Source organism: Zootoca vivipara, chromosome 1 (assembly GCF_965207765.1).
Source record: "Zootoca vivipara chromosome 1, rZooViv2.hap1.1, whole genome shotgun sequence".
Taxonomy (NCBI): domain Eukaryota; kingdom Metazoa; phylum Chordata; class Lepidosauria; order Squamata; family Lacertidae; genus Zootoca; species Zootoca vivipara.
In genome coordinates, this window is record NC_142582.1 from 85,380,698 (window position 1) to 85,393,916 (window position 13,219).

At 47.0% G+C, this 13,219-nt stretch overlaps 1 protein-coding gene across 1 annotated transcript in view; it reads right to left on the reverse strand.

Moving 5' to 3' along the window:
- Nucleotides 1-240: 240 nt before the first annotated feature.
- CHRM4 (cholinergic receptor muscarinic 4) overlaps nt 241-13,219 on the reverse strand; it is a 51,472-nt gene continuing 38,493 nt past the window's right edge. The window contains exon 2 of the mRNA XM_088669429.1: nt 241-8,474. Coding sequence (XP_088525555.1) covers nt 7,027-8,474 — 1,448 coding nt within the window. The 3' untranslated portion in view covers nt 241-7,026. The remainder of the gene's footprint in view (nt 8,475-13,219) is intronic.

Sequence of the window (13,219 nt, forward strand, 5' to 3'; positions counted from 1 at the left end):
AGAGAAGTACTGGCTGTGTAGGAGGATCGCAGCTAGCCAGGCCGCGCTGGGCCCAGTGCCACCGTGGGAAGGAGCACAACAACACTCTGAGCTGTCACTGGAGGATGGCCGCCACTTCGAGCTTGACAACGCTCAGTAGGCCAGGAAAAATTTGACAGACATTGACTGGAGGGCTGGGGTAAGGAGCTTGCTGTCCATTCAGATTTCCCTGTTGTGTGTGTGGTTTTTTTTTTAGGCCGATGGAGTGAAACAAACTTGACGTTGGGGATATTTAAAACAACCGCTTTGGGCAAGGTGAGAATAAATACAGGGTTTCTCTGCCAAGGAGAACTCGAGTGATATGGCGTTGAGCTCCAGATACCTGTCAGCTTTCCAGAGCCAAATGGTCTGTCACAGCAAAAGTCTCTGTTGAGTTGCCTGCCTCTCGGCTGGTAAAAAAAGGGCTCGAACTAAGACCAAGGACAGTTAAACAAAGCAGGATGAGGGCCTTTCCTCTTAGACTGGATTGTAGGTGTTCTGGAGTGTGAATTTCCCCTGCAGTAGGAGGGGTGGTCCACAGGTTCTCCTGCTGTTGTTTCCTCCAAGGCCATACACACCCTCCTTGGCCCTTCTGCCTTATTGCACCCCCATTTTCTTCACTACTTGGCTCCCCCCCCTTCTTTTTGCCAATGGGCTCAGCAGCACTGGGCTGAGGATGGGGGATCTCAGGGCAGCCTTCTCCCCACCCACCCTCACATTCGACTGACTGGTGAGAAACTGTCCGAGCAGTGGGGTAGGGCTTCAGAGCATCTTGCTGTCAAACTGCCCATGAGAGATTTGTGTGAATACGGTGCGGAAATGGCTTTAACCCTGTCCACTACTGGTAGAACTTTGTCCCTTAATTGCCCGAACTCTTATATGATTTTTATCCAGTCCAGCAATTAAGGGGAGGAATTCCGCACTGCGCTTGTCTGATCGTTCTGTCAGCGCAAGCATTTTGGCTTGCTAGATGAAACAGTCACTCCTTTCCTCCTGCTGCATGCTGTTCCCATCCTCCCCCCCCAAGCCAATTTCAGGGTATGGGGCAGCTAAAAGATTTGGGGGGGAGCCTTGTTGCATGCAAAACATAGCCTTTAGACAGGGCTTCCACTGATGGGACTCATTCGTTCCATCCCGCCCTCAGTGTTGATTCTTGACTGGGCTTCTTATAGAAGACAATGCAGTCTTGCCTGTGCCAACTTAGGAATACCTTGTAGGTAACAAGGGAAGGAAGCATTCCTAAACTGGAGGAGAGTGGATTCCTTCAGGCATTGATTGTACCTCAAATGTCCGAGAGGGAATGTGTGAGCAGGGAGACTAATGGTATTTTATTTTATTTGTCAGCTAGTAAGTAACTTGTGCACATATTTGCATGGCTGTCACAATTGGACCCTAAATCCCACAGCAGAAATTAACCTTGCATCTTAAACCAAGCCAAGTGTTACTAGGTGATTTCTCATCCCATCTGCCCTGGACAAGGAAAGCAATTTAGTGTTGAGTAAATGGGCACCAAATGGAGTAAATGGGAGGGGGGTGAGGTGGTGGGATGCTTTGTGTTACTAACATGTACATATGTGTAAACATTTCTATCTGTTATTTTGTAGAGATAAAAACTTCAATAAAAATTAAAAAAAAACAGAACAAAAAACAAACAAGTAATCAACCCAAAATTTTACCGGTGTGGAGAAATGTCTTAAGTGTCTTTCACGGATGATCACTCACCCATTCATTTTAAGAAATATAGTTTACATTTTATTTCAGAGAGCTGGTGCTTCATTATGAAATGATTCATGTGCAGAAGCACTTAACATATATATTTTTTTATTTTTAACAAGCAGCAAACATCAGCAATATTTCCCTTTCATACAGAATTCTTGTATGAAGATCATTGCAACTTCCACTGGCTTGTGGTCGTGTTGTCTGGCAGCGGCCCTCCATTTTGTGGGCCTGTTTAATTCTTTGAAGGCTGCTTACTTCCCCTTTCCAGGACCACTTCCTTCTTTTTTGCTGTGTTTTAAGTAGTCACACCTATTCCTCATGCTCTCCGTGCCACAAAGCTGCTACTTTCGTTATGGCAGGAACCAGAGATTACTACTGGGTCAAGGTCATGGGCTTCCAATTAACTAGACAGGCAGGTGGCATGGCATTCCTCTTTCCCCGCCTCACAAACATTTAAGAAAGCAGGAGTGCAAATGCCGTGAATATTTTACCAGCTGCTCCCTGGATTCCTTCAACTCATTTCTATCCTGAGTTGTTTGGGTGTGTTGTCAAAAGCTTATTAAGTCATTTGCTGCTTTCTCTCTCAACATGATTTTCTTTTTTTAAAAAAAGTTTCTCAACTGCATAGTGTTGTATTTCTTTTTCTACAGAAGGTAAAATCTATAAGTGCATAAAGTCAATTAAATAAAATTACCTGGGAAGCAATTCAATAAAATGCCATATTTTATGTTGCATGAACTGAATGGGTGGGTTCGGGTAAGTGGACCTCCTGGAATTGCATAGCTGCCAAGTTTTCCCTTTTCTCGCGAGGAAGCCTATTCAGCATAAGGGAAAATCCCTTTAAAAAAGGGATAACTTGGCAGCTATGTGGCATTGCTTTCTGCTGCTCTTAACAAGTGCTAGAAAGAAGAAGTTGATACATTGGCCACGTTTGGTTGCATTCAGAGCTCTAGAAACTTACAATAGCCTCTGCCAATCTGTTGCCCTACAGAGGTTTTGCACTGCAACTCCCAGCGCTGGCTGGGGCTGATGGGAATTATAGTTGAGAACATCTACAGCAGGTATGTCCAAATTGGCATGCTCCAACCTCTTTTGCAGAAACAGCTTTAGGCCAGTTTCCCAATGAGAAAGAGTTCTAGTTTATTGGTGAAGTGCCCGTTGCACCTGCAAAAGGCCCCTTGCAGATTCCATATCCAGGTTGGGTCTGAAACGACACTTGTCTGAAATCAAGGAGAGCCACAGCCAATCAGTGTAAACCAGGAAGAACCCTCCATTTGGTGAACTGTCAACCTGGACTTGCATGACCAATGATCAAGGATGATGGCTATTGTGGTACAATATGAGTTTGACCAAACTGCGGGAGGCAGTGGAAGACAGGAGTGCCTGGCGTGCTCTGGTCCATGGAGTCACGAAGAGTCGGACACGACTAAACAACTAAACAACAACAACATCTGGAGAGTAGCCTGCTAGTTGCCTACAATATCGACAATACTGAGCCACGTGGATCAATAGTCTTGCCTTGATATCCATTCATTTCTTATGCTCCTAGCTTGGAGCTATTGGGCATCCATTTAAATTAATAACAAGAGTCTGCCAGGTCTTGTCTAATCCAGCATTGTCTAATCTGGCAGTGGGAGTCTAGCCATTAGGGCTAGCAGGCACTGTTAAACTTATTGTCCACGAATTTGCCTAATTCTCTTTCAAAACCATCCGAGTTGGTGGCCGTTGCTGCCTCTTGTGGGAGTGGTTTTCATAGTTTAACTGCGTTGTTAGTTTCTTTTGCCTGTCCAACGTTCAGCTTCATTGGTTAGCTCTGAGTTCTAATATTATGAGATGTGGGGGAATCATAGAGTTGAAAGATACCCTGAGGATCATCTAGTCCAACCCCCTGCAATGCAGGAATATGCAGTTGTCAAATATGGGGATTGAACGTGCAACCTTGGCGTTATCAGCACTACGCTCTAACCAACTGAGCTATCCAGGCCCTCCTGACCTTTCTCACTTTCTCTGTGCCTGCATAATATTACATACCTCTACCATATTCTCTCTTACCTTTTGCCTAAACTGAAAAGCTGCAGACACCTAATCCCATTTATAACAGCTGGGTTGGTGCAAAATATATTTTGTCTTCCCTTCTAGGATTTGCTCAGATTCACGCTATCTCACACCGCACCTTATCTTTCTCTATATCCCTGTATCCCAGTAGCCTCTTACTTCGATGGTGACATAGCTTGCCCTTCTGCCTCCCTGCAACTCCTCCCCCACATGGGTCAAGTGACCTAGATTGGGGAACTCTTGGCACTGAAGCTGCCCTAACCTCTCAACCTCTTGGTGGAGGCAGCTGTTGTAGGTTTAGGCGGCTATTCTGCTGAGGCCAGCAAAATAGCCTCCACATGGTCGGGAGTGCAGGCATTGCTGCCCAGTCAGTACCTATTGACAAAGGGGCCTCTGAGGGTCTTTGTGTTCCTGCAGGGACAGCTGCCTGAATGCCTGCCCATCCCTCCTCCTTGCTCTCCCCCCAGTGCACCCCTTCGCTGATCAGAACAAAATCCTTGCCCCAGGCGCTTGAGCTCCCTAGAATTCCTCAGTTAATGCGGCATAATTGCTACCAGACCTGCACAGGGCTGGAAATGCTGCAGGAAGATTGGAAACAGACTCTGGGGCAGGGGAAGCTCCCTTGGGCAGACAGCGTACAGGGCAGTGCCCAGCTAACCTGGGTCAAAGTGCGGGTTGAGTCTCCAGGGGTCCCAGAGGACCTCATTCAGGCTCGGTCCCAAAGCCATGAAAACTAGACAGAGAGTCACCCTCTCCAGATCCATCCCATTACTTTGGCTGAGTGAAGCATCCATTTCCTTTTACCCAAGGAACTCTCTAATCATAGGAAAGGATTGTTTGTAGGCTCCTGTGGGGGGCAGTTCTCCTCCCTTGACCCAGCAGAAGAAGCTTGCAAAGTTTGCTCAGCACATTCCATGCTGGAGAGGAAAAGTCTGGCATCCTTGTCAATCGACAATGATTCTTGCACTCCTTTAATAAAAGACACACAGAGACACCCCATCCTTGTTTCATAATTTCAAATTTAATCCACCATATGCCTAAACTGCTTGCATGTGGGTATTGAAAGAGGACCCCAAAAATGACCCAAGGAGCTAATATATTTACTTCAATTACTTTATTGGTTTAAGTGGGGCCCGCTGTTAGTTGTAACAATTTAAAAAAACCTGCAAGGCATTTGGGGCAACATGATGCAAATTATTCTAAAGGCAGTGGCAGTATGGCTGCCTCCCCAGCAGAATGAAGCAGCAGCCTTTGGCCAACTACAATGGTGTCTCCCAAGCCGAGAGTCCTTTACCATGAGACGGAGACTTCTGTGCCTGTGTACAATGGCCCAGTCTATGCCAGGTCCTTGATCTGTATTTCTCGCTGACGTGCCTGAGGGTGCAGGCACCCTCTGGGCTCAGGAGAAGCTGAGCAACAGCTGGAATGGGTTGTTCTGTGTTGGACATCATGAATATCCTGGGATTTAGGCTGTACACTGTACACTGGAGCCCACATGCTGAGGACTCCACGACGACACCGACTAGAAGGGAGGTTAAGTCCATTTACAAAGCTCGGTGGCTATCTTCTCGATATGCCCACAGGCACTTGGAGCAGAAGCAAGCGGGGAGGTCTCTAGTTTCCCTCCCCCAGCCCCTATAAGCAGGGATGAAGAAACTGCAGCCCTCCAGCACTTGCTGCACTACAACTCCCATCACCCTTGACCATTGTCCATGCTGGCTGCAGCTGATGGGAGCTGGAGTCCAACATCATGATGAGGGTCACCTGTTGCCCATTCCTACCCTACAGAGCAGCCTTTCCCAATCATGGGTTCCCAGACGTTCTCAGACTACAACTCCCATTATCCCTAACCACTGGGCAGGCTGGCTAGGAATGATGGGAGCTGTAGTCTAACAACATCTTGGAACCCAAGGTTGAGAAATGCTTCTATAGAGGAACCAAAAATCTCTTCAGTAAAGGGCATCTCCTTTAACCAAGTGCTTGGAGCCAGGAGGACACTGCGGTCTAAAAAAAAAAAAGCAACCCCAAATGAAAGGGAACCCTGTTTACATTATAAGAAGCTACATGGCCTCTGAAAGACTCCCCAGTACAGGAATATCCCCCTATCGCAGATGCCTGCTGCAACGTTACCCTCCAAGGGCCTTGTCAAGCATTTGCCGCCTCAAGGACAGTCGCTCTTCACATCGACACAAATACCTTTGTAGAAGCATTTCCCTTGGCATGTGGTCAAAAATGTCACAGTGCTGACTCTGTCTCTCTGTGGCGTGCACACATGTGCCGTTTGCGATTTTTTTTATTGTTCAAAACAACTCAGGTGTGTCATTGTTTCAAGGTAGGAATGAGTCTCTCCGTTCAGCGGGCTGGCTGGCGGGCACAGCTGCCTGCCACGGGGAGACAAGATGGAGTCAGCACAGGATGAAAGTTCCTTAGGAAGCCTCTTAAGCAGGCAAGTTTGGTTCCAGCTGTAGAATACTCTCCCTGAGGGGAACAAATCCCACTGGAAACTCAACCAGGAAAAGGGCTAGGGTGTATGAAAGGGATTAAGTGTGCCTTGGTTGGTCATCTAGTCTGAGTATGCCCAGCCTAAGGCTCCAAGCAGAATCCACTGCCAGCTTGGTGGCTGGCCATGAGACAGTCCCCCTCTGCCTGCACATTCATACTTTATCATTTTGTTAGCATTGCTGAACCTTCCCATTCTCTCTCTCTCTCTCTCTCTCTCTCTCTCTCTCTCTCTCTCTCTCTCTCTCTCTCTCTCTCACACACACACACACACACACACACCACAAGGGCAAAACCACCAAGACATCCATGGAAAGGAATAACTTCCATTTACATGTTTGTGTGTCCCACTTAGCACATCAGCATAGGCATCAGAAGGGGACACTGCTTATATCTAGTGATATCAAAGGTTAATGGAAGTTCAGCCAGCATTTCAGGAGGAACAAGGCAGGGAGTGGGATCCATGAAGTCTGTCCATGACGCCTTATTGCACAATCCAGTCCCTGACTTGTTTCTCCTTCGTTTTCTGGAGAAGCGCAGTCAGGGGTCGTATAGGCGCAAGGACTGCTTTGGGCCTTGAAGGCTGATCATGATTAAAAGGGTTGTGTCCTCTCTCTGGTTTTAATTCTGCATTTGGTGAAGGGCTCCCTCTGCAATCCAGTGACACAGCTGCAGCAGTACATCTGTCTGGTTGGAGAACAAAAGAACAACTCTCCACAACACCTCACTTCCAGATTATCTTGCCGTGCCGATGTTCCTGTACTGACACATGAGAAGGTGCTTAAAGGTCTTCTTGAAGGTGGCATTGCAAAGGGCGTAACAAGCTGGGTTGATGGTACTGTTGACATAGCACAGCCAGTACCCGATGTACCAGACTGTTTCAGGGACACAATTGCCGCAGAAGGTATTAATGAGGACCATCACATTGTAAGGCGTCCATGTCAGGATGAAGGCCAGTAAGATGGCAAAGATGGTCCTGGTGACTTTCTTCTCCCGGGCTGCCATTTGACGCTTCTTCCTGACCTGACTCCTGGCAATGCTAGCAAATTTCCTGGCAACGTTCGCCGGGCGGCTGTTGGACAAGGTGATTGGGGTGGAGCTGGCTTCTTTGTCTGGGACAATCTCAATGGCTGTGACACATTCAGTTCCGGTTTGTTTTGTGACAATCTTGATTTTGGACCACTTGGAGGCAGGGTTAAGCCGTGTCGGGGCTGGGCTCTGCCCTTGATCAGCCGGTGCAATTTCCAGCACTGGCTTCTCTTTGTTGGTCTGGGTGATGCTCACTGTGCTGGATTCATTGGACGTCTCCTTCTCCTCTTGGTGACCAGTGGTCTCTGACTGCTGTAAGGGCTGCTCTTCTACTTTCCCGTTCTTTGCCTCCTCCTTCACCTCCACCGCTTTCTTCGGAGAGTTGTTGTTATTCTGCTTGACCAGAGGGCTCTTCAGGAAGCCGAACGGCTTGGACCTCTTCTCCTTCTTGCTCTCAGGCTTGCGTCTTCTGATGCGGCTCCGGCTGGCCAGCGAAATGTGGATGTAGAGCACAGTCATGATGACCACAGGGAGGTAGAAAGCCGCAATGGCTGTGCCAAAGGTCACCGCCGGGTTGGACAGGAACTGGATGTAACACTGCTCTTTCTCAACTGTCCTCTCCCCGACAATGAACTGCCAAAACAAGATGGCGGGCGCCCAGAGGATAAAGGACAATATCCAAGCGACTGCAATCATCAGCCCTGCCATTTTGGTTGTCCGCCTAGCTGGGTAGGTCAGTGGCTTGGTGACACAGAAGTAGCGGTCAAAACTGATGATGAGCAAGTTCATGACAGAGGCGTTGCTCACCACGTAGTCCAGAGCCAGCCAGAGGTCACAGACCACAGCCCCTAGTGGCCAATAGCCCTTGATGATGTAGACTGTGTAGAGGTTCATGGAGAAGACTCCAATTATCAGGTCAGCACAGGCCAAGCTGAAGAGGAAGTAGTTGTTGACAGTCTGAAGCTGGCGGTTGACTTTGATGGACAGCATGACCAAGATATTCCCTACCACGGTGACGAGGCTAAGTGACCCCGTGACGGTGGCTATGAAGACCATCTCCACCGTCTTGTACTTGGGGGTGCCCTCCTTGGTGAAGTTGTCGTTGGTGAAGTTGGGCATCTTTATCAGCTGAGAAGACAAGTTGTATGCAGAATCTGCAGAAAGAGAGGCGGGGAGAGAAAGACATTAAGGAAATATTTTGCATCTGCAACACCCGGTCAGGAACGTCAGTGTGGTGCAAGCATTAAAGGGTCAGATGAGAACTGGGGAGACCCAGCCTCAGATCCCCACTCACACCTTGGCCCTGTTGACTACTCCAGGCATTCAGATGTGGAACAACACCTTGTTGAATACCTTGCACTTCCATCTCCTAGACTTGGTCTGTGTTTGAAGCACATGACTTCCCCCTTCCCAAATCCTGGGAACTGTAGTTTGTTAAGGCTGCTGGGAACTGTAGCACTGTGGGGACTAGTTCCTGGGACTTTCTGGGTGATGCCATGGGATTTAAAGGTCTAGTGTGTATGCGGTCTCAGAAAACATTTCAACCTGGCCAGCCTACCCAGCAATAGCTAAAGCAAACCTGAATGTTACTACCAGGAAGTTGTAGGAGGGCGCTAAGCAAACTGGGAAAGAAGCCGGTGTCCTATTCCACCCTTGGACGGAGTGTCAGCTCAGCCAGAACAGTCGTGTCTCTTCAAAGCCCAGCATTTTCCCAGGCCTGTGTTATCTTTAACCCATGTCTGAAAAATCCCTTCTGTACTGTTTCCATCTGCTCCCCAAATCTCTCCAGCCCTCTCCAAAGGAGCTATTTATGGCAGCAGCTTGTCTGGTGGAGTGGGGTAGCCTCAGAAGGAGCTCACAACCTTTTTCAAATTATTTCATGAGTTTATGTAGATGCACGGAGCTCCAGAGAAAATAAGTGAGATTGGGGAGGGTGGTTGTGGAACCTGCATTCTGTAAGGTTTTGTTGAGGTGAGCCCACCCTCTGCTGGACATTCTTGGTATTGTACCATTGCCATCAGCAGCCCAAGCACTTCTGCAAAGGCCACCTCTTTTCCAGCAGAGTGTGCCCTTATAGAAGACTTTTCCTAGGCCTGGGGACACACTCTGTGCAAGTTGGCGAAATGTTCGCTGTTTGCCTGTGATACAGCTTGCAGTAGAGTGTGGGCCACCTTAGCCACTTAAAATGAGACAGTTTCCCTAAATTGTGTGCAGACAAATCTGTCAGAGCTTGTGGAATGCCCCATGAGACCCGTGGGATTTTACCGGTACTTTCAGTGTGGCTGCGAATGCTTTTGGGGAGCAATTGCCTAGATTTCCTACAGAGCGGCCAGTGCAGTCACAGTGGGAGCCACAATGCAGAGGCATGAAAACAATGCTGCAGGGTGGAGTGTGAGAGGCAGGGGGAGCTGAATTTCAACATCACATAGGGCACTGCTGAAATTTTGTGAGCCCAAAGTCCACCACTGTTTCTTTGCACTGTCGTGCCCAGTGCACCACATTACACCATTCCTGGCTTAAGAGGGAAGCACGCTTGTGCAAATCCTTTTTCTCCTTTTTCTCCATCTACCGCTCTTAACCACTACACCACACCTACAACCACGTAGGGCTGCCATACGTCCAGAATTTCCAAGACATATCCGGAAAACTGCAGTTGGCAGCAGTGGCCAGGAGGAAATCAGCCCACCCCCCCCAAAAAAGTCCAGGAAAATCCAGACATTTTGCAGCCCATGCCGATTTTCCATAAAAATAGCTCCAAAACGGCATATTTTGTTTTGCAAAAAAAGCTCAACAACTTAGCAACCTGGGGGTCCCTTTTAAATATTCGGCTGCCCCAGGGGGCAGAGTGTCTGCATTTTCCTCCGGCCTTCCTAGGAATAATAGAATCATAGAGTTGTAGAGTTGGAAGGGACCCCAAGGGTCATCCTAGACAAACTCCCTGCAATGTAGGAATCTTTGATAAGGAAGACACAAGTTCCTCCTCACTGAGGGGTTGGGAATCTGTGACTGCAGCTGTTGCAACTGGACTGCCCCTGCCAGCATGGCCAATGAGCAGGTCTGATGGCAGTTTCATAGTCCAAAAACATTGGGGGGGGGGCACCAGGTTGGGAAGAGTTGCTTCATATCAATGTTCTGATCATTAATATATTTACTCAGAAGGAAGTCACACTGGTTTCAATATTGTTTCCATCCATAGTTTATCTGCAAAAATGTAATGAAAATAAATATTACAAAATAAGGCTCACATACAAATGTTTAGGACTGCAGCCTTAATTCCACAGTAATTCTAATTTAAGATTCTATTTTCATTATTATTTGTCTTCCCCAGGCGCTTCTAAAATTCTAGAGAACAATAAGAGGAAGCCTCCTTGATCTGTCTCGGAGAAGCAGGATCTGAGTGGGTAGACAGGATTGCTTTTAGCAGCGGCATAACAGAACATACAGCTCAACAGGAAAAAAAAATCTGAGCATAGTGATGGAAGGTTTTACCTGTTGAATTTCTGCATGTTTTTCAGCTCTTAAAGACGTAGGAATGTTGGCAGAAAAAAAGGGGAGCAAGCAATCACAAGTACCAGGTTGCATCAGAGGTCTCTTGACAAATAGTTCAGTAAAATAATCCAGTTCGCTCAAGTAAGTGACTCATAAGTCAGGCTAGTGAAGCAAGGTAAAGGTAAAGGTAAAGGGACCCCTGACCATTAGGTCCAGTCGTAGATGACTCTGGGGTTGCGGCGCTCATCTTGCTTTACTGGCCGAGGGAGCCGGCATACAGCTTCCAGGACTAAGCTGCTTCTGGCGAACCAGAGCAGCGCACGGAAATGCCATTTACCTTCCCGCCGGAGTGGTACCTATTTATCTACTTGATGTGCTTTCGAACTGCTAGGTTGGCAGGAGCAGGGACTGAGCAATGGGAGCTCATCCCGTCGCGGGGATTCGAACCACCGACCTTCTGATCGACAAGCCCTAGGCTCTGTGGTTTAACCCACAGCGCCATCCGTGTCCCAGTAAAGCAAGTTAGAATAATATTAATATTCCCTGTTCAGAGAGAGAGAGAGAAGGAGGCAACACTGAGGTGAAAAGGGCAGGGGAGGGGGAAATGACAATGAAACAAATACTGTATTGAAAGGATGGGTGAAATCTACCTCTAGACAAGGTTACATCTATTTACTCTAAATTCAGCTGGGACTGGATGAGTGCATTACTGTATTGTTATTCTTTATTAAATTTAAATGGCTGCCTATCAATAAACCTTCTCCGGTAGCTTAAAAAACACACGAAAAACCAAATTTCATACTATGTTTATAAATACAAAGTTCAGTAAGTAAAACAACCAAAATCAATAGCAATAGGTGCAATGCAGTTTTTGTTTTTTTTGCCCTCGCTGATTAAAATTGGCACCCACCAGTTAATCAGCCAAAGTTTTAGTCTGTTAATCTACCCATTGAACCAATTAAACCCTGAAGTCCTAGTTGACAAAACTCTCGCCCAATCAGAAAAGCAATTTGACTATTCCATCACATATATGAACAAGCCTTTGCGAGATAATTCCTAACTCTTGACAGGGGGAAGGAGAGAGAGAGAGAGAGAGAGAGAGAGAGAGAGAGAGAGAGAGAGAGAGAGAGAGAGAGAGAGAGAGAGAGAGAGAGAGTCTCTGAGACAGGCTGTGTCACTTCACTGCCTAGAAGTTGTTGCTGTTTCTAGGTCAGCTTCTCAGCCTGAAGCTACCAATTATCTCCTCTGGCCCTGGCCAGGTTCTGCAGATTTTAATAGGACAATGAAATCCTTGCTCTGTAAATCGGCAGCTCCCCCATTTCCACAAGCTCTTCCAGAGATGGCTTCAGTGTATCATCCTGCACAATCCCCATGTGATGGGAAACAGTTCTGACAGCCTGAGGCTGTTTCCTTCTCTCTCCTCAACCTCCCAAGCCACCCAAGGCCCCGTAGCTGGAATAAATGAAGGATGAACTCGACTCAGAGGCAGCCTGAGAGAAAGCTGGTGAAACAGCGCCATATCCCTAGTTAAGTTTTTCCACGCAGTGAGATTAGAATGGAGAAGGCATGGATGAGACCAGGCCGCATGGGCAATAATAAAACATTAGCAAATCCTTTCTAATTATTAGCCTGGTTTAATAAGAAAAGGTCTTGTGAAGTCAGAACAAAACTGAACAATATATATAAGAAGACTCCACGTGGAAATGCCCTGTTTTGTGACAAGAATGTTTCAGTTACAAGACATCTTATTATACATGGGCAGTGGAAAGCTAGGTTTGAATCTGTCAAAAAGCCGACAGAATGCCTTTAAGCTACGTCACTATCTCTAGGCCTAGACAACCTCGCAAGGCTGTTAAAAGGATAAAATGAGCACTTTGAAATAGGACTGGGTAGAAATATGAAGGAAGGAGGGAGGGAGGGAGGAGATCATGGGAATTTGGTTTGTTGATGAATTTCTAGCTGCAGAAACTAATTTTGGTTGAGATGAAGGCTAGATCGTTTTCTTCTTCTGCCAAAGGGCAATGAATGCTGGGTAGAAGCAGTGAAAGTATTGGAAGAAATGTAAGTCAGCATGCCAACTTTCGTGAAAAGCCCACTTTTCATCAGAATCAACTGGAATTCAGATGCAGTTTCTTTTTGCTTTTTGAGTAATGGCTTCTTCATGCCATATGGGGTGGGTTGCACATAATGCCAAACCATAATTAAAACAAACTGAGGTTCATAAGCTGACAACAGTCAATGAACAAACCATAGCTAAGCTGCTGTGGTTTGGATGCTCAAATAAACCATGGCTTAATACACTATAGTTTAACAAATCATTGCTTAGCATTATGTGCAAACCAAGTCAGTGGGACTGGCTTCTGAGTCTTAGTCTTGCATGGCACAAAGTGAGCGTTCTGGTGAGCTGAAA